The sequence below is a fragment of the Anser brachyrhynchus genome (genome assembly GCF_964034855.1).
Source record: "Anser brachyrhynchus genome assembly, chromosome: 6".
NCBI classification, from domain to species: domain Eukaryota; kingdom Metazoa; phylum Chordata; class Aves; order Anseriformes; family Anatidae; genus Anser; species Anser brachyrhynchus.
In genome coordinates this window covers 35,608,080-35,633,429 of record NC_137700.1, presented here as the reverse complement: position 1 = coordinate 35,633,429, position 25,350 = coordinate 35,608,080, and the positions used below count along the sequence as shown (strand labels likewise).

Below are 25,350 nucleotides of genomic sequence, written 5' to 3'. Positions count from 1 at the left end.
TTAGTTTAAAGAAATTTAAAATAAATACATTAAAACAAAATTGCTAATATCTTTAGTACATCATAATTGGCGCAGCAAGCAGAAACCCAGTTATCTTCGCAGTAAGTATTTATAGCAGCACCCTTCCCCATTCATTCCACATTTTCTTAGAGAATCTGCTGTACCCTACATCTGCAATTCATTGACTTTACAATTTACCACATGTTGAGATGGAGAGGTCTCAGCTCCATTTGAATCACTGCACAAATATGCAAGTGATTTATCGTTTTAAAACTGAAGACTGCAGAAGAACGACTCCACTTTTCCTGAACATTACTCCTTCTGGCAGACCATGAACAATTACAGTTCGTACTAATTAAGCTCTGTAAATGTGCTGTGCCCTGCTAATGCCTACCAGGCCTCAAATTTAGTTTCATGAAGCCAAACTTCAGCCAGCAACTTAACTCATTCGGCACTGCCCAGTTGCCTGCGTGTGACCCCACAAGAGCACGGGTCGAGGCTTTCGCCTGCCGAAAACAAAGGGGGGAGCCTGGGCAGGTTTTGGCAGACGGAATTGGGCCGGAGGGAGGGGGTGGGAAGCACGGTGGGACATCGGGGACATCGCTGCTGATAACCTGCTACGAAGGGCCAACACCGCCCCGGCCCTGCACGCCGGTGGTAAGGGATTCAGATGTGTCCCCGGGGGCCAATAACTCACAGCATTCCATTGATTAGGAAAATGCATAAAACCTTCAACAAAACTGTACAGTTACTTGTGGAAGGGCCACATTGACAGCCCCCTCATTTTTTTATTTTTTTTTTTTTTTCCAGTCAGGTTTTACACGGCCAGCAGAAGAAAAACACATGGGCGAAGGAGCGCAGCTTTCCGCCACACACGTAACCCTGCGCTTTCTTTCAGTCAGCATCCGAGCGCGGCGGTAACCTACAGGGAAACCGAAATAAACTGCTGAAGAAATTAAAGCTGGGAGTACTACCTAGGCACATTTGAGTAATCACATCACCGTGTTAACACGCACAGCGCAGACAAGACAGCGGCACGTCAGCCCCAGCCGTCCACTCGAGGGAAGCACGTTCAGCGGGGAGCGCGCTGCCTCGCTCTCTGGGCCCCTCGCTTCCCTCACGCCCGAGGAGCCAGCCCCCAGGCCCCAAGCTTCGCCTCCCCTCCAACCGCCCGAACAACGCTGCTCCCTCCGCCCCAAGTTTCTGGGATTTCTCCTGGCGCTCCCTCCCATCTTCTTCCTTTGTCCTCCGAGCACTCCCCGGCGGCCTCTGGCTTCGCTGCTCCCCCCCCCCCGGCGCCCCCTCGCAGACCCCGCACGCCCCAGGCGCTGCCCTCCAGCAGGGCACCGGGCTTCTCCCCACGGCTGCCCCCATGCCCAGCGTGTTAATCCGTCCCTGCATGCCCTCCCCTCTCGTGGGCTGCGCAAGAGCCCCCTTTTACACACGCACGAACAAAATCATCGCTCTACCCAACAAGCAACAAGCCTACTGCCTGCATTCCCGAGCATCCACCTTTCGTGTTAAACCTGACAGATCCCCCCCCCCCCCCAACCCTGCGTGGCTCAGTGGGATGTGAGAAAATCACAGGACACTTCCAGGTGTCACCCTTCTTTAAGCGTTTGCAGTGTTTCCTAGACACCGACACAAGCATAACTCTGCTAAGACCTCGGCAAGGGACGCGGGGCTGCGCTCACTTCTCCAGCCTGAGCCAGCCCCTCCGGCACCGCAAGCGTTAATTATAAACTTCGGAGCCCACGTAAAAAGCACAAACATAAACCAGCACTTGGGAGGAGGAGCACAAATAATTCTGCGCTTTTGGGTGGGGAGAGACAGGATTTCCATCCCCCCCCCCCCGCCCCAGCACCACACTCCATCTCTCATTGCTTATAATTAGTGAAAGAAATTTGACCCACTGCCAGTGTCTGTGGACCTTGGATATTATAAGGCCAGCGTGGCGTCAAATATCTTAACATTCATAAGTGTTATAGGCTGTAAATAAACCCCGTGGATTTATGACCCTGCGGTGCTTGCCAGCAAACGACTGTGGCACATTTCTTTCAGCAGACCTGTCGAGGTGCAAGTTTGCCTTTGGTTGTAAAATTAACCATTTCCTTCACAAATGCGCCCAATTAGAAGTCAAAGTTGAAGGCTTAGGTACATATTTGCGAGGCGGCAGCCAGAGGAGGTGCGGGGGAGCAGGGCTTGAAACTTCTCCCCAAACCTCCCAAGCGCCCCAAGCACAAGTTCCCACAGCAGCTCCAGTGTGGGAGCAGGGATCTGATTTCACCCAAACCCCTGGAAAAGAGGAAAAAGGGAAAAAGAAAAAAAAACAAAAGCCACCACTTTTCCATTTACCCCTGCCTATTGCAAGCTCTCCTTTTTGGCTGCCCCGGAGGGGGGAGCAGGCTCTCTCCCCAGCCTTGCCTGGAGCAGGATCCGCTCCCTTCCCCCAGTATAATGTCATCGACTTCCTGTGCAGGAGAGCATTTGCTAAATCCAGGTTGTCTCATGCTTAACTGCCAATAATCCAACTTCCACATAACTCCCAGACAGCTGGGGAAAGGTCCTCAGAGTTTTTAGTCATGGTACAGAAACACACGTCCACACAAAAAATCTGCAGCTGTCCTTTTTCTCTGCACCACTTTTTTTTTTTTTTAATCTGATTTTGGGGCCCAGTCTTTAAAGTCTGACAAATTTAAAACATTTTTTACCTACATTCTGGTTTACAAGCTCCAATGAAAGCTGTGACATATCCCCCCTCCCTGCCTTCAACTGACAAATCAGCACATATTTGCTTGAACAAAAAACGAAGAGGAAGGAGGAAGAAAAAAAAAAAAACCAACACTCAACATCATCAGTCCATGTATGAATGCATTCAAAAAACCTGGAAAGGCATCTACTGTATTTTATTTTTTTTTTCCAGTATAGATCAGCCACTGGTGCAGCTATTAAAATTGTTCGATTTCCAAAGCAAATATTATTTTTAATGAAGTGCAGTCCTGCAATTATCCTGTACGCTCCAGTAACAGTGCTGCATTATATTGTTTTGCAAGGTCCCAGAAACATGAAACTTTTCTCTAACTGATTTTCATAGCCCCCTAAAGAGAAGCTGATTGACTCAGCAATGCAGTGTTTGCACCGGACTGAAGCCTTATCAGAGAAGAAAAAAAAAAGAAGAAAAATAAAAGGAAGAGAATTAAAAGTAAATCAGATTCTTTACTGAAAATAAGTTAACAGACCCAGTCTGTTTGCCATTGTATACCAGCTATGCTAATGCTATAGCAGAGTGATTCAGCAATCTACCTAATTAAGCATGAGGAAAGTTTCTTTATGCAGGTTCCATTTGATTTACGCCACAGGATCATCAGTTCTTATTTAATAGCCTGTCTTTGCACAAGTCCAGAAACTTTATTATAAGCATGCCTATTCAATTTTTTTTTAGGAAAAAAAAAAAAAGTAACGCAGTCTCCATTGAATAGCTACGTATCATAAAGTACTGAAGTGCTGACATATTAAGTTGTACCTACATTATTAAACTAGTTGGTGGATGTTAATACCATAATCCATACTGCAGACATTAAACCTCAACCCTAAAGATTAGTAAAGAATTAATATTGTCGCATCGAGACCAAAATCTTAACGTGCCAGCCATAAATATTTCTGAAGGAGATGAAAAACAATTAGCATAAATACCAAAGAAGGGCAAGAACACCTGTTCTTTTTCAGCGCGATAAGCATTTTATTGTTCTCTATTTAAAATGTAATGACCTGTGTAATTACAGTAATATTACATTGTATTGCAAGGGCTTGGAATGTCACACTTTGAAAAGTGTTGTCAAAACAATTGGAGGGAGGAAAAAAAAGGACCACCATTAACCCTTCACACTCCTGGGTCTACAGCTTTTGTATTAGCAAGGATTATGTTGTTTCATTCAGCAGATGAAGGAAAACATCCATTTTTCAAGCCAGTTAAAGAAAAAAGTTTCTTCCTGAACCTACAAATCCGAGCGAGGGGGCTGCTCTCCCCTACAGCTATTCCAAACTCCCAAACTTCAGGACCAAACGCAAGCTTACTCCTACAGCCTCACTTAGCAAGCAACAATTTAGGGGAAAGGAAGATGCAACAGCACTAGTAAAACTGAGATATCTGCCAGCAGGGTTTTCTCAAGTCACAACACATCTATTTGCTCACCAAAATGCGTTAACCAAGCTCTAAAATTAGGATAAAAATTAAACACACTACTTCTTCATTTCCAACTCTGAAATGAAAACAATTTCCTTTATTATCCCTACCAGGCAGCTACCCCAGTCCCTCTGCAAGCATGGGTATGAAACTGGCATCTCAGATGCACTGCTTCATTACTGGCTGGCCAGCCCTCCACATACACATCTAGCCTTAAAAGCAATCCACATGATTCCGTCAAAAGCAAGAGTAACACACACAAAAAAAACCCCTTTACCTTCTAAAAATAAAATTATTCCTATTAAGCTTTATCGAGAGTTTTCAGCAAGTAAAGCATTATTATAGAGATAATATATTATTCATCATAAGCAGATTTCATGATACTTCATACATTCTTGTGGCAGTAATGCAGAAATTGCTGTCCCCGAGTTTGCTCTTGAACAGACAATTACAGGTACATTAACAAACAACAACAAAAAAAAACACAATAATCCCACTACACCCCCCAAATAAAAACCAAACCCAGAAAATCCATGAGAAGAACCACACCCACAAACCTTTAAGGTTTTCAACAACAGCAAAAGGAAAGGAAAAGCAGTTTTGCTACATATCTGCATCACCTCTTTATCTTACTTGCTCTAAAACTCGACAGATATGGCTTCTGAAAAAACTACATAAATAAAAATAAAATTCAAAATTATGCAGAATTATCTCTACCTTTTCAATACGTATTTAAAAAAACAGGACAGAGAACGATCTAGTTCGTCTGGAAATTAAAACTGGCACAGCACAGAACCAGAATCCACCTAAAAACAGTGTGACAGACAACTGCTATCCCGCTTAATCTTCATAATATTCTGCTCTCAGGCCTAAATAAATAACTTTAATTTTTCTAGGCTACAATTAAGTTGTCGGCAAACAAATAAGCACAGAGAATGTGAAAGAATAAGGTTAAGAAGATGAGAGAAGGTTGCTGGAGCCTGGATGTGGAAATAAGAAAATTGCCTATTGAGTGTGGAAATATCCTTTCAGAACCCATCTGATAACAGAAGAAGGCCACCTGCTATACCAACAATAAACCAACGTGTCATCTTTTGTACAGTACCTTTAATTCACACAAACACGACATTCCTATGGAGGCCTTTTTAACTGTGGGGGAGCAAGGGGAGGAAGAATATTTCCAGGCAAGCTAACTGCTGAAGGATCCTGTCTTTACATGCTAGGGGAAAAAGGATCTAATAAAGGTAATGAGTAAAAAGAAGGGAAAAAAAATAAATCAAAAACTATAGCTGCACATAAAAATGCTTTTAGAAAAAGAAGCCGAGGTGTTCTTCCTATTAACCTACACTTGGAAGAGGGGGATGCATTTCAGGCAAAAAGAAGAGGAAAAAAAAAAAAAGGAAGCCAAAGCTCACAAATTGGAACAAAGTAATTTGTGACAAAGATTGCTTTGCCATCTGGATCCTAGTGCTTCGAGATTTTGGAATTTATCACCATCATCCATACACATAGGGGTGACCGGATTCGAAAGAAAAAAAATATAATGCACCCAGCCCCTGCATTCCCCTCCCCATCATTACAGTTGCAAACTGCAGTTACCCCCGTGCTACCGTCCCAGAAATCACCTCCTTGCCAGAGGAGCCTCGCGGGCTACCAAAACGCAGCACTGCCACATCCCGAACTCGGGCAAAAAGTCACAAAATCCCCCTTACATCTCCGTCACTCCGCATTCACCGAGCTGCTCTGCTGACGTTTGGCTAAGTGGCAACAAGGCTGACCCGATGTTTAATATTTTAATGCTTTAAAACACTTGTAGATCTGATACACTGGAGTTGTCCAAGCCCTCAGTCATTAGCGTGGCTTCAACATCCCCCGAACAGTAGATCTATTATTGTAAATCGCTATCTCGTGTTACCACAAGGCAAAAAAAAAAAAAAGTGTATAAACACACATGGGGATGGTGGGGACGCTTCGGATTTTGAAGCACCCAGGAGAAGCAAAACAGCGAGGCTAAGCCCACCGACAGGAGCGAGCAGCGATTTGTAGTCCCACTGGATTTAACAGTTTCAGCTAAGAAACCAGAGAGGACAAAATAAGGGAAAGAAAACTCTTCAGAGAGAGGAGGCTCCACGCGAGGAACCTGCTGTCAGAGCACAGCACACAGCTGATGGCACCGGGCTGGGGAGAGCGGAAAAACAGCTGGGACTACAAACCCAGCAGCACACCCCAAAGTTTACCAAGACCCTGGGGTCTCGGAGCTGGAAGCGGCTCTCCCTCCGCTCCCCCCACACACAGGCACGCGGCCCTAGCTTAGAAACTAATTAAAACCAAGGAAACAACACGGATAAAAAGAAAGGAAACAAGGAGGAAAAGACGCTTGCAGCACAGTTTTTGCCAGCGTGCTCGCGGGAGGCAGTTCTGCTCGACTCTTTGGGGGGTTTTTTGGGGGGGGCCGTGCCGGCTCCTGGCCCAGGCGGTTCCCCCCCGGGCCGCAACCCCGAGCCCCCCTCCCCGGAGCCGGGGCAGCCCCGGGCCGCTCCCCGCGGCCGCCGCCGGGCTCCCGGCCCCCGGAGCCCCCCCGGGCCGGGCCGGGCCGGGCAGGGGAAGGGGAAGGGAGCCGGGCGCTCCCCGCACAGGCCGGCCGAGGGCAGGAGAGGGTTAAGGGGGAGGAAAGGGGAGGGGGGAGCCGGAGCCGGAGCCGGCCCGGCCGCCGCGGAGGAGGGCAGGAGGCGGCGGGGAGCCCGCGGGGAGCCCGGCCCGGGGGGAGCGGCCCTCGGGGGTCCCCCCCTGAGGAGGGGAGGGGGCGGCGGGGGGGGGGAAGTCAGCATCATCAAAAAAAAAAAAAAAGCAACTTTTTTTTTTAAATTTGTAGTTTACTTTTGAGGCCGGATTGGGCTTTGCTTTTTGTTGCTTTTTTTTTTATTTTATTATTATTGTTCCCCCCCCCCCCCCCGACCTCGCACAGCAGGGGGAGGTGACGAGGGGCTCCAGCAAAAAGCGCCCGCAAAACTGAAAGTAAAAAAAAAAAGGAATAATAAATAAAATAAAAAAAAAAAGAAACATGGCGAAGTGTAAACAACCCCCTCCCGCCGAGTTCGCAAAGTTTGCGGAGCGGGCTGGGGGGGCTGGGGGGCACCGAAGGGGGGGGGGGGGTGCGGGGGGGTGTAGCACCGAGAAGGAAAAAGGCAACTCACCGTTCTGGCCGTCGGAGAGAGCGAGCCGTTGGGCAGATACGGGCTGCTGAGGTCGGGGATCATTATAAAGGGATAACCCGGGTATGGTGGGCCCTTAAACAACCCTCCATCTTGCCTCTTCGCAGCTAACATGGCGGGGGAGACACGAGCGGGGAAGGAAGGGGGCGACAAGGGGGGGGAAAAAATAAAGGGGAAGGGGGGGGGGAGAGGAAAAACTTTTTTTAGCGGGTGTCCCAAAAAGAGGAGCCCGGCGCCGGGCCGGGCCGGGCCGGGCCGGGGGGAGCGGGGCGCTGCGGGCCCGCCGTACTCACCTTCCTCCAAACTTTCTCGGGATTTATCTCTGAAAGTTTCCGAGCGAGGCGGGGGCCGCCGCTCCGCCTGGGAGCGGGCCGGGGTCGGCAGCGGGGAGATTGGGGACGGGGGGGGGTATGGGGTTTGTTGTTTTTTTTTTTTAGTTTGGGGTGTGCATTATTTTTTTTTTTTTTCAAGGGGGGGGGAAGGATGAAAGGGAAAGGTTCGGGGAGAAGGTGGGAAGGGGAAGGAGAGCGGGGGAAGAGAGAACAAAACAGAAGGCATCGTTACAAGTTGGTGCCGCGGAGGAAAGTTGGGCGCCGCCGGCAGCGGGACCCGGCGCCCCCGGCCCCGCAGCGCGGCCCCCGCCCGGCCCCGCGGGGGGCTTCCCCCGTACCTCCGAGTCCGAGGAGCTGTTTTGATTCGTTTCTGATTCATTGACGAGAGACGACTTGACATCAGCTAAATCCCTCTCCGCCGAGGAGTTCTCCGAGATCTTCTCCTCCTGCTCCCCTTCGTCTTTGAAAGAGATCAGTTCATCGTTGGCGCCCAGGTCGTCCCCTCCACCGCCGTTCAGCTGCGGCATTTTCCTCCTGGCTCACCCCACCAGCAGCAATTTTGCAAAAAGGGGAAGGGGGGTGATACAAAAAGAAAAAAAAAAAAAAAAAAAGAGGGGGGAACGGGGAGGGGGGGAAGGAGGGGAAAAAAAAAAAAAAAGACCAGGGGAGGGGGGGGAAAGTTTGCACCAAAAAAAAGAAGAGTCCAAGGTGAAAGTTTTTTTTTTTTTTTCTTCTTCTTCTCCCCTTCTCTTTCCTCCTGGGGAGGGGAAAAGAGGGAGGAGGAGGGGAGGGAAACGTCTCTTCTTCGCTCCTTTTGCACCAGTGACTTTAGGCTTCTTCCTTTCCTTCTTGTGGATTTTCTCTTTCTTTCTTCCAGGGAGCTGCTCGGCGTGCACGGCGCGCACACGCACTCACACCCGCGCACGCACTCGCGAAAAATTAACAGTAATAAACCACGGAGCCGGGGGGAGGGGGGTCGGGGAGGGGGGGGGAAGGGAGGGATAAAAAAAATAATAATAATAATAACGATAATAATAATGCAACAAACAAACCAAAGAAGTCAGCTGTAACGGGGGGGCAGCCGCCGCGGATACGGGGAGCCCGTGCCGCTCGGGTTTGAGTGAGTTGAAGTTGGACTGAGAGCTTTTCAGTTCAAAGGCGGCGCTGATTGACAGCTAGAAAAAGGGGGGATCGAAATCCGGAGGCACGGAGAAGTCTGGGATCCGGGATTATTGACAGGGAGCGAGAAACGCACCAGGCACTTAATGAGATGCAGGAGGGGGCGGGGGCTCCCCGGTGACGTCTGCATAAATAAACAGGGCTGGGGGGGAGGAGGAGGAGGAGGAGGAAGGGGGGGAAGTGGCGAAGTAACAATGAGCCTTTGGGGCAGGCGGCGGGAGGGCCGGGGCACCAAGCAAGGGGGGGGGGGGGGGGGCAAAAAAAAATTTTTTTTTGATATTAAAAAAAAATTTGCACTCTGCTCCAGAGCTGGGGGGGGGGGGGGGGGGAGCAGCCGAGCGGGTGCCCCTGCCCGTGGAGGCACCAACTTTTCCGAGCTGGACGCGAGGAAGCGGAGCATCGCCGCGGGTCCCCGTGCTCCCGGAGCACGGCTGTGGGCACGTGTGGGTGTAGGGCGGTGGGGGGGGGGTTAGAACCGTTAAGGTTATTTTTTCTTGCCACTCGTTGGAGCTAAGAAACTCCAATCCTAATAAACATGATAATATAGTAAAAGCCTGCTTTTTTTATTATATATTTTTTTTAAAGCAGCACTTGCTCCTTGCGTTCATCGCGGTTCTAACACGCAGGATTAAAACGTGCGAGATCACTCGCTGAAGATCAGATATTTCCAAATTGCAGCGAGGCGCGCTGTTCTTTTTTTTTTTTGGTGGAAAAAAAGAAAAAAAAAAAAGGAGGAGGAAAAGGAATGTGACTGCTAAGAAGTTAATTAGCATGGCAGGCCGGAGAATCAAGGACTCGCGGACTTCAGAAGCGGAAAGTTGTGGTGGCGGTGGCGTAAACAGCACCCCGGGGAAAGCGAAGCGAAGCGAAAGCGGCGCGGGGCGGGGAGCGGGGCCGGGGGTGCGGGGGGCGGCATCTGCTCCGGCGCGGAGGGGAAGGGGGAGACAAATTGAGCTCCTGGCAGGGACAAATTGTAACAATGGGCGAGTCAATTGGCGAGTTGGAGGCGGGCGAGGGACGGAGCGGGGGGAGCAGGACCGTAATTTCGGTGGGAATTGGGGAATCGCCTCGTGGAGCCGGTGCCGGAGAGCGAGGGACGGGCTGTGCTAAAGAATCCAAACATTCCTCGGCAAATCTAACCTGCTGCTCGTACCGAGGGCCGCTGAGCACGCAGGGTTTCCAAAACAAAGCCAATTTGTCATGGAATATTTAGAGAGTTTGGGGGGTTTCGGCTAAACTGTCTTCTCTAAAAAGAATAATAAAAATAATAGTACGGAGATCGACAAGGCTAACGCGGATTCTCAGGCATTAAAAAGTTCACATGGAAATTTGCATACTAAAGGGAAAGATGCAGACAAAATAGAAATTAAAAAATCACTGCAACTTACGACTCTAATATTAATCAGTAAAGCAGAAGTAGAGTGAAAGGAAGCATGAAAAGAAGTAAAACAAATGTGTACATTTAATCAGACAGGATTGCATAGGACACAAAGAACGGGGCTAATTAGTCTCAGCAGGTAGGGACTAACCTTCAGACTTCATAAATAAATAAGTCTGTGAACAATGTCTAAGTGGGAATATGGAGACAGAAAAGGGATTATTTCAAGACACCAAGTAAAAACATGAAGAATGAAATACTTTACTGTTAAGTCAACATACAAATGGATCGAACAGTTTCTTTTTCCACCGGTCCTTTGACTAACTTGCTTTTTACTTTCAGAGATTTTGCTAAATAACTGTCTGTGGGCATGCGCACTTCCCATTGCCCCAGATCACTGCCTCTCCTAACTAGTGGCTTGCAGAATGACACCTTAACAAATATTCTCCATTTTTGTTTTCCTTTTCATTTTTAAAATGCCTTTATATCCCAGAACAATATGAGATTGGAAATACAAATGTGGCAGACTCCTATTTACTTTGCAGGGCCACGTGTTATAATTTGATCCAAATGAACAAAAACAGTTGCACAGTTTTGTTTTGTTTCTCAAAGATCTTCTTACAATCTGCTGTGGTTTTCTTTTTCCATTTTTTTTTTTAAACAAGCACACTTTTGCTTCAGTCCCAGCGTGGCTGCTAACTACTTACTGAGCATCATCAAAAGTTGGTGTTCAAGACAGGCCCAGTCCTTGCCCAAAGCTGCTTGCAGAAGTAGGGCCTGATTCTGCAGAGCCTTACACCTGGATGTAGCATTACCGACAGGCTATTTCTGAGGGTGTTGATACCACTGCACTACTCACACAATAATCTTCCTCGCTTGAGTAAATGTTGATAGAAGTTGGCTCTGGTGGCCTCCGACTGGCAGGCCCAGAGCTGTGCCCAGCTGTGGCATTACCCCCTGTGCTCACACAGCTGGGATTTTGCCACAGCAATGGACTCCGAGGAGCCCCAGGAAGGTCTAGGAAACTGCTTTGCAGCTTTCATGGCAACATCATGTTCTCCATATTGCAAACATTTAGGTTATTGTTTTCAAACTACAGCTTGGTTTCAAAGTCCAAGTATTATCAATGATTACTAAAACAACATGATTTAAGGTAATACAAGTCATTTCTGATAGCTTATGCATCTTATTTGTACCGTTTTTATTTATGTAACAGTTTCTGTTTCATGCAGGGGGAAAGTGAGAGCTCTCAAGAGGTCAACAGCACCCGTTGAGTGAAGGGTTCTCAGGTAGTACCTTAGATTCAAAAATAAATAAATAAAACTATAGCCTTTAACAATGAAAGAAACACAATATTCAGAAAAAAAGATGTCAAGCTAATTCACTGCAAGAAACGTGATCTACTGTGTAGATACCCGATTTTGATCAACAGCTGGTGAGACAAAGCCAGGTGCTCTAAGCTCCATCTTCAAGACACTTTGGCTTTCTTGTCCAAGCTGACCTATAGCACAGAAGAAGAAGTAGAAGTGCCTCTCTCCAGGCTTTTGTAATTCTCCCAGCTTGGTACAATATACCGCATGCTGAGCAATGGGTTTTGGTTACTTACTGACAGTGTTGTCACCATCCTACACTTGGGCACGACATTTTGGTCCTGAGAACACTGCAGAGTCTCGTGAACAGCAAGAGCGAAGAAGCACGTGAAGTTTGCTTGCCAGTTCACATTGCACTGAACCGGAGAGGGAAGAGGTTGACCAGGGGCAGCCAAGGAAATGTATTGTTTTATGAAAAATGCTTTGGAATCTTTAATATCTCACCAGAGGCCCAAGTCTATATTGGAGAAACAAGGTCTGCTGCCTGCCAGCTGGATCTCCTGGCTAATGTTTACATCTCAGGGGTGAATCATCCATTTTCGTGGTCTTCTCCAAAAGGTCTCAATGTAGGTTGCAATGTGTAAAATTCAAGTTATTTATTTTGGAAAGATAAAAGGACTTTGGTTGACCAGGCTGGGATTTGAGTCTACAGCTCAAAGGAGTCCGTATGTTTACAAATAATCTTGGATCATTAAATCTGCTCTGAATGTCAAAAAAGATTTCAATATTGAAAAGGTTCCAACAGCGCAAAGCAAACACATCTGCCCAGTGCTTTACCAGTGCTGGCTCTTCCAGAGTTAGCAGTGAGGGGAATTTTTTCTAGGCAGGCAAGATGATGGCATGAAAACACAGAAACCATGGCTCCTTTCTGTGGTCATTTGCTTTGACCAAAACATGCACACGTGAAAATTCAAGAAAGCTATAAAAAGGGAAAATGTCGACAAACAACCACATTGTGGTACTACTGCTAGATTTCTTTGTGGCTTTAGATTTTGCACGTACTGACCAGGTCATGGTGCATTATTTGAGCAATAGGTGTGGGCTTTCTAGCCACACTTAAGGGAGAAACATTGGAAAATGCTGAAAACCCCTGTGCATTGTTTGTTTTCAACCTCATAACACATACTAATGTCTTTAAATCCATGCTCTGTTCCCCAAGTCATGGCTATGGCTCAGTAGGAACATACTTTCCTTTTAGCACCTAAAACACAGCTGTACCTCTTGCTTTTGTTATGGATAATTCTGCCTAATAATAAAATGGTTAATGGGTAGAAATATGCATTCATGCAGGGATTATTCACACTTTATCATGAGGTGATATCAAGCACCATAGGAGTGAATGACAAGAAATAGGCTTCAAAAATACAGAGCCCTCCATAAATATACCATTTTTATTGACAACATGTCTTTTAACCCTAATTGTAATGGAAGAAATCCAATAAATGAAACATTTACTGCATAACTTGCCTTATTTTCGGGTGGTGTCTGATTCCTTTCTAGCTGTCTCTAGAAGATGTTTTTAGCCTAATTTGCTCCCTAGAAATTTCACTCACTAGAGTTATACATCTATGACGTTTTATTGCCTGAAGCCAAGTCTGAATAAGAACTTTCTTAAGATATACTTACCCTAATGCCAGTCTACAAGAAGTAGGCTGCCTTAGTTTGATTTATTTGTGCAACATGGATATATGTGCACATATACAGTTGGTCATTGCCTCAGACTGGATCTAATATTCCAAACAGAAACAAATAAACAAAAACAGCAAGTTTAGCCGTGTTCATTTATAAATAGACACTTTTAAACTAATCACGCTTAGATTTGTATTTATATGTCTCTGTTTTTCAAGCCAACCAAAACAGTAGTCCATTACATTTACAAAATACTCTTTCACAGGAAGGGCTAGAGTGTATTTGTGTATATGCATAAGCTCACAGACAAACACCAACCACCAGCCAGATGCAGTGCAGTTCTACTATCTAAGAAATGATGGCATTTAAGGAGCTGGAGCACGAAGATCACTGGCTGGGATTGCAGACCATTGGCTTGTACCCTGTACTTTTCCTCCTGTTGCCTTTGGCACCTACTTGTGCAGTCAGTGTTCTGGAGCAACGATCTTTTTGCTCTGTGATTGTGCTGGGGTGTTGGTCCCTAAACATAGTCTGCAGAAGGTACAACGATACAGATGATAAAATGATGAGAATTTGTGCTTGAGCTAATGCAGCTTCCATGAGGGTGGTCTTGTAGGTGAGCTGTGTCTGAGAGCAGATGGTGGTAAGCAATGAACCCAGTAAGATTTAAGCCACGAGCATGCCCTCGGCCAGAAGTGACTGCCCTTTCAACTGACACACAGTAATTAGCTGTGTATGCATTTGTAGTCTGTTGCAATATGAGGTAAAAGGGATTAGTTTTGCAATGGTCTAGGAACATGAACATGCGCCAGCTGCATTCCAGCTGTAAGGGTTCTGGCTGATGGATGGTAATAGTCAGCACCAGGGGTAGTAACTTCTTAAAACAACCAAGTTTAACAACATGGGATTGTCTGTTCCTATCATAAAAGCACAGAACCACTTGTGTTGGAAGGGACGTGATGCTGTCTCTACTCTGGCCTCCTGCTCAAAGAAGGGTCAGCACCGAATTCAGACCTGCTTGTTTAGGGTTTTAGGTTTCAAAAACCTCCAAAGACAGAGATGAGACAAGTAGGAGTTATGACTTTGCATTTGTTCTTGTTGAATTTCATAAGGTTACTGTTGACCCGTTCCTCCAGCCTGTCTCGGTCCCTCTGGATGGCAGCCCTGCCCTAGAGACTGTCAGCTGATCCCCCCAATTTGGTGTCATCTGCAAACGTGATGAGACCTCCTCCAGGTTACTGATACAAATGTCAAAGAGGACAGGCCCCAGGACAGGCCCCTGCAGTGCTCCAACAGCCACTGATACCCAGGGGTTCCACCTGTTAGCCACTACCCATTGAGCCTGGTCCTCCAAACAGTCATTTATGTGTTGAGTTGTCCACCCATTCAGACTGTAATGTCTTAATTTGGGTGCCAAAGCACCCATCTCCTGAAGGCCGAGCTTTGTGCTCCACTACTTGTCTTCACTCCAGCCAGGACCACAGTTTCCACTACTTTGTAGTTATTACTGCCAACATCGCTGCTGATTATCGCACTCCTGTCCAATTCTCCTTTGCTTGTGAGTAGAAGGTTGAGTGGACTTCGACACCCCAACCCACTCCCCTTGTCCACACGCTATTTGTGTTAAAGACGTTTCCCTCAACACCCTCCAGAGATCTTCTGGGCCTGTTGCAGCCCGCTGTCTTGTCCTTCCAGGCGAATCCAGGACGGTTAAAGTCTCCACATGGCACCATGGGCTGTCATCTGGATAATTCTAATTGCTTAAAGAATTAATTGACTTCCTGGTGCTGATTGGATATGGTCTGTATCAAACCCACCACAGCGTTACCCTTACTGGTGTCTCCTCTGCCCTTGACCCATGTGCTCCCAAGCAGCCTGTCTCCTTGTTCCCATATATTTGTACCACTCCTTCATGGAGAAGGCAACCCCTTGCTTTCCTTCCTTTCCTGTCTCTCCTGAAGAGCCTAAGTCTGTCCACCACAGAGCTGCAGTCCCAGCCAGGTCCCAGCCGAGCTGTCCCACAAGCAAGGCCGTGCATTGCCCTGTGCCTCCGTTCTTCTCCCCGTCAGTCCTGATAGGATCCATGTTCCTCAGTGCAGCCGCTGTTTCGCGTCCCATGTGTTTCTATCCCAAATACTTCAGCGCAGCCTATGACCACCGTCATAATGCACTTGGTAAGGGTGAATGGAGGCTGACCAAGCGAATGCCATTTTCCCTAAGACAGGAAGTTTTAATTTAGGACAGGAAGTGAAAGGCTGCTCTGTTTCCTGCGAGGCCAGAGTCAAGTGCCCAGCCCAGGCCTCAGCCAGGTCTGCGGGCTAGCAGCCGCACTTCCACGAGAAGTTCACTCCTCCTGGGAGTGACAGGAGGCACGAATGCAGATTTTCATCCTATACAGAAATACCGGAATGCACAGTTTATTTTCCCCAGGAAAGCAGTTGTTAAACAACATTTTGCACAGAGCCAGCATTATGCCACTACATGTGCAGAAAAGCTCCCACCACATAAAGTTTCTAATCATATTAATCATATTAACTAAAAATTGATCTATTAGAGTACAAATAAGTAAAAAGGGTTCTCAGGGAAATCCTTCTTAACATTTCCTTAAAATTATCTTAGCAGCTTGACCAAGCCATTTCTAATAGATGCATTTACTGTATCCTAGTAAATACTTTACTATTTCCTAGTGAATCATTTTCTGATTAATAATTCTTCTTTAAAGGTTGTTTTGGCCTTTCCTTTTCTTCCACCAGCTGCTGAAGCTTATGTCTTCCTTTTTCTCCGTGTCATTTGGCAAAGGCCTCCCAGCTGCATCAAGCAGCTTCAAGTCAGCCCAGGAGTGAGACAGACAGGGTCCTGCTGAAGGAGCAGAGCAGTCTGCCTCTCTTTCTCTCTCTCTGTAAAATATGCTGCCATTTATCAACAGAGGAGTTTTTTTTTTCTTGCAACAAGGAATCTGAGCTAGTGCATACCAAAAGAGTGGCACTGGAGACTTTGTGGTTGGCTGTTGTTTCAGGCACATGCAGTCTTTACGTAGCCTGAGGGCATAAATAAGCAGACAGGAGGGAATGGACAGACCTTCCTACAGTACAATTAGGTGACAATGAGCTATCCAAAACAATCAGGATAGCAGGAACATCAAGTGCTCTCCCTAAATCTCAGGGGTGCTTCCAAGATTTGTTGCATCAGAGGCTCTGTCTGCTGCTGGTGTCTCTAGATAGTGCCTCTAGAGAGGCACATTTGGCAGGCACATGGGTACTTTCTGGGAAAATTATTGCAGCCTGAAGTATTGCAATTAGCGCCAGTGGAGATGTCGTCCGGGCTCCCTGTCCTTGACTAGATCCTTACAGACATGAAGCAGAAAGAGGTGGACCTGCAGGCACTTTGGGAGGCATGTGTAGGAGGAATAAAGTAACAACAGTAATTCCAAACATCCTTCACCTACTAGACTGGGAAGAAGCCATAGATCTCGGGGCATTTCTCCTTGCACTCTGCTCTTCAGTCTTTCTTGATTTGCCTTCTCTTTCTGCTTCTGCAAAAGTAAAGCCAAGGAGTTGCTCTCCTCCTCTACCATTTTGGTCTTCAGGACCTGTTAGCTCCTTTCCGTGACCCTAATCATACAGAGCTTCGTTTTGTCCTGCCCTGAAAGGAGGTTGGAATTTCAAACCAAAGGACAAATCAAAGATTGTTGTCAGCACGTTTCACAGAAAATGCACCATGTTTGGATTTCATTTGGTAGATGTAAAAATTCATTGGATACTTTTTTTTTTTTTTCCTCCAATTAGAAGGGGGTGAAGAAGAAGGGTGGCTCCAGCATTAGCAGGCAAAAACACAGTTAATTTTATCTGCTATGTTACCTGAGGCACAGGCCTATACACACCCACTCTGTTCACCCGTTTTACAACAACTCGTGGTGGTGGTACGGAGAACCACTGTAACTCTTCAGGCTACAACACCCTTAGGACATCTCCTGCATCTGTGGGAAGACAAACTCTGGCATTCAAGGCATTGTGGTAGAGTTGGCATTTCCACTCCCTGCCTGAGGCACCATCTTCTCCCTCTCCGCTTTGCCAGCCTTCTTAGCTTAGCCTCCTTCTTAAGGAGCAGGGAACTGAGGCAGAACAGCCAGACAGTAATTTTGCTAGAGTGAGGCAGAAGAGAGCAAAGACCATATAGTAACACCAGTCTCTAGGTACCTTTGGTGGCCTGGACACAAGGCGCCCATGCCCAGAAGGGCCCAGGAGAAATGTGCAGATTGTTAGCAACATACACATGCCCTGCAGCTCATTCTCTTTGTTTGCCTGTGCCCAGGCAGGAGCTGAGAGCACACCTAAAATACTACATGCAGCTCATTTTGCATACTTTTCTGTGGCACTACAGGAGCAACATGATTTATGGCTGAATGTTGACTGCTGCAGTACTGGACAATTACAGGAAAGTTTGTAAGGCAATGGTGTACAGTCCTGAAAGAATATGGAATTCCTTCCTTCCTCCTGGTTTCAGACCTGAAAAGTGATGAACTCTCACAGCTCCCTTTGGGAGGATAACCGAAAGCCCACAGAATCAAACTGTGAGATGCTCCTGTCTGGACAAATAAGTGCTGTTGTCAATGACCATCAATAGCCAACTCAGAACATCCAGGGAGCTTCCATAGAAACCTGTCTTATAAGCCTCAGCTACATGACATGCCCCGAAATCTTGTTGCACCAATTAGGTCCTGTGTGCATGAATCTGTTAACAAAATCCACCAGGTTTTTCTGTGCACAAAGCTAGATGTTTATATTTGAAAATGCAGGTAATAAGCTCTTTTGGCAGGGACTGTCTATTTTTACTAAGTATATGTACAATATTTAGCAGAAAATAGCAACACCAGTTTTAACACAAAGAATTCTAAAATGTATTTTTTTTTTTCTGCGAGCAGATGTTATTTGGATCTAAGCACTACTTTAATACAAATAAATAAAAGTAGGATTTTTACAAGACCATGGTGATCTTCAGCTCTGAGGTCCTGTATTACAGAGGTCATTGAATTTCAACAAGTGGTTCCTGCCTCTAGCTTGTCATTTCTAGCTGAGCTACAATACTTCATTTAGAAAGACATCTGGCCTCATTTTAAAGACTTCAAGTCAGAATCCCCTTTCACTGTAGGCAAGTTTTGTACCAGTGGTTGTTCGTTACCCTCCCTGGGAAAAAAATGGCACCACACTCCTATTTCAAATGCATCTTGCTCCATCTCCAACCAAACAACGTTATAAAACATTATCACCTCATATTGCCCTTTATTATCAGTAGCTGCCCTTCCTTTTCATGCAATTCTCTTGCCCGTGACTAAGCAGGTCCTCTTGTCTTTAAGTTCACCTCCCTGGCGTTGGTGGGACACTGACGAGCAGGCAGAGTATAACGTGCGAATAACTTATATATAGGTTTATAACGTGCGAATTGCAGGATAAGGCAGTGACAAAGTCTAATTCTGTAGCAGTAACATGTCAGAGAATATTTACCTGGCTTCCAGCTGGCCATCTGAGCCAGCAAATAAAGAGGCCCAAACATCTCCAGACAGTGACTCATCCCAGCCAGCTAAAATATGTCCATTGTGAGATGACTCACCTTGCTGTGGCACTGGTCTTGTTCCATTGACTGCGGAGAGCGCCTGAAGGACTCGCAGAGACTAGGCACCGAAGTTTTAGATCCCTAACAGCTGAACGCTGCTTTTGATGCAGTTACTTTGTATGAGGAGAGAAATGTCAGCTGAGAACAGAAACAGCATCTTTGTTTCTTTGCCCTAAATTTATTGTCTGGTGTATTAAGCCAGTTTATAGTATACTCCTGTTTGCATTGCCTAGTTGAAATCTTGACCGTAGAGACCATAAAGGATAGACATATCTTTTTCTTTTCTTTTTTCTTTTCTTTTTTTTTTTTTTAAATAAAGAAACTACTCTGATAGAACTGTGGTTGTAAAAACAAGGCCAAGATTGTCACATTTGGGATACAGTCATTGGAACTGACATCAACGTTAGTTCAAGAGAGTATGTGATATTCTAGCGTAACTTTGACCAGAACTCTTAAAAGTATCTAAAAGTATCTGTAAAATGCTTAACAACACAGAGCACCATTGTTTTGTTTTTCTTTCTGAAAGATTTATTGTGCTTGCTTTTCATCAGATAAGTGAAGTTTAACTTTCCCTAGTTTTGTTGGCTGACAGTCTCACCTCTTTTATCTTGGCTTCTTGAAGAAAGCTGGCTCACCTCATCTCGCTCTAACATTTGTAACCATAGATCAGCTTCAGCTGAATATAACAAGAGATTGAGACACCAACAATATTTATGTTCTCCAATTTAATGACTACAAGAGATGTCCAAATTAGCACTTAGCTGAGGAAGTCCACACGGAGAGGGCAGTATGTGTGTCAGGCAACAGAGAGCCCGTGCAGGGAAGGTGTCCCACCTCAAGTCCCACTGCTCACCATGCTGTCTGTTCAGTACTATTGATGACACCACCACACAGAGATCATGCCATGACCTCTTTTCTCACTCAATATCAAGTCCTGTTCCTTTTCAACTCGGATCACATTATACCTCTGTTGCTGGTACAGCCACTAATGCATGGAAGAATTGTTATAAAAATATGCATGCGTTTTAAACTTCCTTAGCTTTTCTTTTCCTCTTAGTTTTATCTTACTTTCATCAGCTGCATTCCTCACAAATGGAAATGAACATTGGTTCATCAGGCCAAACATCCTCACATAGCCTTAGGTCTGCTGAGCACAGTTTGGGAATCCCTGTGCTGGAGACCATCTTGGAGTCTGTAGCAGTTTGACTTGAACACTGTAAAAGATTTAAAAAAAAAAAAAAAAAGTTTGACTACAATGTCCCAATTTAGTCCAAATTGTCACTGTAGACAATGTAGACAAGGAAGTGATACTCAGCATGTTGTAACACACACTTCAGCAAGACTAGCTAGTACATCATAAAGCACCACTTGCCTTATCTACACTGGAACAAGTTGCTCTGAATGCACTAACTATTCTAACAAAAATAGTCCAGACTTATCTCAGAATGTGCCTGGGGAACTCTCACACGTTGTAATGGAAGGGCACTAGGGCTGAAACTTTAACAATGATTTAATCTCAGACATTTGACAAGGTTATATTTTAAGAGCAAATAAGCAAAATCAGATGATTTTAACAGTTCCATGAAAAGTAGCTTCCCAATTTGATTGACTTCTGATCTTCACTTAATGGGCTGTCCTGTTTTTTTTTCGGTTGTTGTTGTTTTTTGTTTTGTTTTGTTTTGTTTTGTTTTTAACTTTCCAGTGGCAATGTAGTCTGCTGTGAAAGATAAGACCTATACTAGCAATGCAAACAAGCAGGGAAGAAATAGCTTTGACTAAAATTTTTGAGTCTTCTTCATATATCACAAACAAATACTAAAAAGAAAAACAAACAAAAAAATAAAAAAGAAAGAGAAAGGAACCCACAACATATTTAATGCAGTGATTTTTATATCATCCAAAAAACAGGAAAAAAAGCTTGATTACAGTTTAAAAGTCTTGCTACCACCGCAAATACCATGTAGGATTCCCCATGAATCCACATCGTAGGCACATGCTCAGTGGCTTCATTTGCAAGAATCCCTTCCGATCACTGTACACCTCCGCCCACCGTTCACGCTGACAGATATATTGCATCTCAAGAGGAGTGAAGGTTAACAAGTTCGTCTGGAAATGTGGTGTCCCATGCAAAGTTTCTGTCTATGAGGGCGTTCCTGGGAAGACAATGATTCTCTCTGTCCCTGCGCAAGCACCTTCCTAAAGTCAAGGTATTGCTGACCTAATGGGGAAGGGGGTTGCCGTTTAATTAACTTGGAAAGTCTCAGAAAATGTTCTCAGTCAATGACCCAGAGACTCCTGCAGCTTTTTGGCTACCTATATAAATAAAAATTTAAGAAAAAATGTTTCACAGATACTATGTAGCAATCTCTGTACATGGAAATTCTAAAGGGGGCTATACTTTTCATAGGAAATTTGTAGGGGTCCATAAATCAAAAAGGACTGGAAAAAAAAAAAAGTTTAGATCTCATCTGTTCAGATGAAAAGAACTGCTGAAGTCTGAAGTGTGGGTATGTATTAATATATCATGATAGTGCAACTAAGAGCATTATACAACAGCACAATATTGTACAATAGTTCTACCCATTTAATCTCACGGGTGTAAAGCAATAGAAACGTAAGAAATCAAGCCAGACCGAGCTGTTCATTTTAGATCTTGATTTCTGAAAAACACTATTTGCAATAGATCACTGTTAGCCTCTTTATCAATTATATCCTTGGAATCTTTATTCAGAGCTGGAAAATGGCTCCACACACAGACATGACCTAAGAGTAGTAGCAGCATATGTTGTAGAAAACATTGAAGTCATGCAGGGCATCTTAATATGAATACATGTATCAGAAAATATTGCATAGTTGTAATGTAGTCCCCAAGTGTAAAACTCACACACATCCTCCCTCCCCCCACTCTCTTCTTCATTCATAATCTTTCCCTACATTCAGTAAAACTAAAAATAAATCTGTTTGTTACTAGTCCTATATAAGAGGAATAAAATATTTTTTGTGAGGGGGGTAGCATGAGATAATTATTGCATTTTAAGGGAGGAAGATAATAGGATTTTAGTTCTTTTATCAGAAAAAAAAAATATTGGAGGTAGATATCTGTGCAGTTGCTGAGCTTTTGTGTTCTGGGGCTAGGAGACCTGAATATTATTAAGGGATCAGTCGCAAAGTGCATCAATCTGGCATGTACTAGAGCCAGATATCTATTTGCCAGGAACTGGAAAAAAAATCTCAGCAGGCTCACAGTTGAAGAATGGTGGACATCGCTTTGATTCAAGAAAGCCCTGGCACAGATATCTTCCTGGATATGGATAACATAATGGACTTTGGGGAACATATTAAGTCACCCCCCCGTGACTTGGTAGCAGCTCTGGATGTGAATTATACAACTCTGGATTGAAATGTTAAGGACTTAACAATTTCTGTCTGCAGCATTTCCAACGTCTGAGTAAAGTGTTGGGTTACTTTTTTTTTTTTCTTCTTTTGGTTTGATGGCCAATTGAGCTATGCTATGTAATCCTTTTTTTAAAACCTACAAAAGAAAGAAAGTAAAAATTAAAAAGAGGGTGGGGAGAGTGACTGTGAGTGAGTGTGTGTGATGCACTGCATTTAATGTTCCTCTAGAACAAAGTCACACTTGAAGGCCTGGCTTCTTTATTTATACTGTTTGTTTATATGATCCAGGAATGCTTGTTTTCAGCATGGCATAATTTTTGCAGTGGCTTCAAATGAAAATATGTATTCAGTAAAAACAGAAAATCAACTGAAAGCTCACCACTGCACTGAGAGGCCCATTCAGACTCACAGCAGCCCAGCACCCAAAAGCTCATTAGAGATTCATAAGGAGCAAACTACTTGATTGGCTCTGCTCTGACAGAGTTTGGGGTAGTTTTTCTGGATTTCTTCTAAAAAATACAGGTGTATTCAATAAATACACTGTTTTTTTAATACCTAACACCAGTCGGGCACTGATGCTGAATGACAGGTGTTTGCATTTAGGGGGAGTGAAGACATTCAATAGTTTTCCTGGCCTTATTCATTTTAGTATCAGAATTATTTTCTTGATGACAGGGCTTGGATTTGATTGTTTGAAGGGGTTCCTTTATAATTCAATCACATGTTCATACTGAACATCATATCTTTACCTCTTTATAAAGCCAAAGCACTTTTATTTTCAGTGTGTGATATACACAGGGCAACAGAAGGCTATATTACTTTCTATAGTATCTATTATATAAATTAAATTCAACAACAGATAAAGAAAATATAATGAATAATGAAGGATTACAAGCTCCGCATGCTTTGCATAATGTAGAAAACTTCTTTACATTGCTCTGTGTGTACGTTGCCTTCTATCCCTGGCTTCATAGGCCATTATTTCTTCTTTCAACTCATGTAGACCATCTCTTAGACATAATTGTACCACATACGAAAAAAATACACTATTTATGTGAAAAAGTTATATTAGTAAATTATTGATATATTCTACACTTAAACCTTTTGCTTTCTTTTCCTCTAACAAAGAAGCAGGCTGCCTGTAGGAGTATCGGGAAGGGAAGGCTTGAAGTTGGCTTAAGTTGACATGACACCTCCCAAACAGAACATCTATCCATGCCCAATGGGCTACTGGGTTTTAGAAGCCTTGTGTTTATAGGAATTAAAAAAAAAAAGTTATCTTTACAGAAAAATTTTAAAAAGAGGTGACTGAGATCTTGGGGAAGATACGTAAAGGATATTAAAGGATATTTGAAATGATCGGAGCTTCTGCTGGAAAAAATAAAAATCAAAAAACAAGTGGAATATTTTGTGAAGGGAAAAAAAGTAAGACTGGAATTATGGGTGCAGAGAGTTTGGGAGACGAAATTTTGGCATTTTGCATTTTAGACTTGCCAACTTACAGACAGGTGTGATTTACCTGTGATAACTTCCCATCAGCATCATGGAAAAACCAGTATGGTGTGCAAGACAAAATAAAGGAACTTACTCTGCATGATTGCAGAATGCAGCTCAAAATGATAACACAACCACTTGTGGTTATAACTCACAGGCCATGAGCTCACAAAAGCATTGGACAAGCATCTTCCATCAGTCACTACCTGGCTGCCGGTGTTGGCTGAAAAAATCAGAGAACCTTGCCTTTTAAAGAAGTCTCTTGTCTTCTGCCACTGCAACCAGTCTCCCTTCTGAAATGCCTGGTGCATGGGGATGCAAGCATCAGGAGGGATGTAATGGTCTTTCATGAGGATTATTTAAGGTTTTCAGAACTAACACCCACAATTTACATGAAGCAAAAAAGAACTATACAATGCACGCTTATAAATTCCGTCGGGAAAGGGGAAATCTGTTAGCCACTGGAAGTAACTATCTGGCATTTTAAATAGAAGTAGCTTTCTATCTTGCTCTGTCACAGGGTCACTGAAAGTCACAATCTGAAAGATCTTATCCAAATAGATTTTTCCCAGCATCCTGGAACCGTGTGGGCCAGGAAGGCTGGTTAGTGAGTCAGATAATCCTGCCCTCTGCACATTATGCAGCCCGGGAGAAGGGCAAGTGTTCCAGCGGGAGGGACGCCATCCAGGCAGCCTGTGCAGAGGTGGCTTTTCTGGTAATAAGAGTGAACTGGAGAATATAGTGCTGTACCTGTGATAATGAGCCTATAAGACCGTTATGTCTAAACATTCTTCTCAGCCTTCTCTAAACATAACATTTCAGTTTAAGCCAAACAACGCCATTCAGCACAATATGTCTGAGAAAGAAAGCCACATATTCTTCTTGCAGTTGTCTTTATGTCTCTTTTTGGCAGATAATTCAATTTTTCATTTGATTTAAGAACATGTTTTGAAAGGGCTGGTCTTTACAATAAAGGAACAAGTCCTGCAAATCTTCACACATGTGATTTTAATAGGTGTAGATGTGTGAATAAGGATTAGAAACACTCAGCCCTTGCCTAGCATTAGTGTGTGGGCTCAAGTTATATTCTTGCTGTGAATTGGCAATGAGACGCAAAGCCTTTTGCCTCTAGGGCTGTGGTTCAAATGCAGCCTGGGTCATTGGTGGCTCTACGTAAAATGAGGGGGCTGTTTCAGTCCAATTTCACCCTCTTCCTGTTAAAAGACAGCAGAGAATTCAAGGTCAGAGTGATCTCAGAGTCTCTCATCTTATGAATTGCTATTTTTGACTTACTATGCTATACTATTGAGCCTAGAGACTTTTGCCAGGTGTGGGGCCCCTTATATTAGGTACTGTAAAAGCACATGGAACTCAACTTATTTACAAGAGACAGGACAGTTTATGAATGGAAGAAGAAGACAAGCATCAAGAAATAAGGGGACTTGCTCATGGGACAGTAGTGATGCCCAGAGCAGAGCCCACATTTTGTGACAACAGGACCATGCATGCCTCCTTCACAGGCAGCTCTGGGTGAAACTGCAACAGGAATCATGTCCTTGGACTTTAG

General features: G+C 44.5%; 2 protein-coding genes across 36 annotated transcripts in view; both read right to left on the bottom strand.

Annotated features, from left to right (window-relative positions):
* Positions 1–9,045, bottom strand: part of TCF7L2 (transcription factor 7 like 2) — a 177,584-nt gene extending 168,539 nt beyond the window's left edge. For 17 of the 34 annotated variants that reach the window (XM_080598232.1, XM_080598261.1, XM_080598244.1 and 14 more), the window contains exons 1-3: positions 8,066–9,040; positions 7,689–7,755; positions 7,378–7,502 (exon numbers count right to left, since the gene is read on the bottom strand). In XM_080598232.1, coding sequence (XP_080454358.1) covers positions 7,378–7,502; positions 7,689–7,755; positions 8,066–8,254 — 381 coding nt within the window. In that variant the 5' untranslated portion in view covers positions 8,255–9,040. Of the gene's footprint in view, positions 1–7,377; positions 7,756–8,065 lie in introns of all 34 variants that reach the window. The other 17 variants (XR_013953076.1, XM_080598241.1, XM_080598262.1 and 14 more) reach the window with 6 other exon arrangements.
* Positions 9,046–19,603: 10,558 nt separating this feature from the next.
* Positions 19,604–25,350, bottom strand: part of LOC308197493 (uncharacterized protein) — a 34,871-nt gene continuing 29,124 nt past the window's right edge. For both annotated transcript variants that reach the window (XR_013952984.1, XM_080598016.1), the window contains one exon: positions 19,604–20,107. The gene's annotated coding sequence lies outside the window, so the exon portion shown is untranslated. The remainder of the gene's footprint in view (positions 20,108–25,350) is intronic.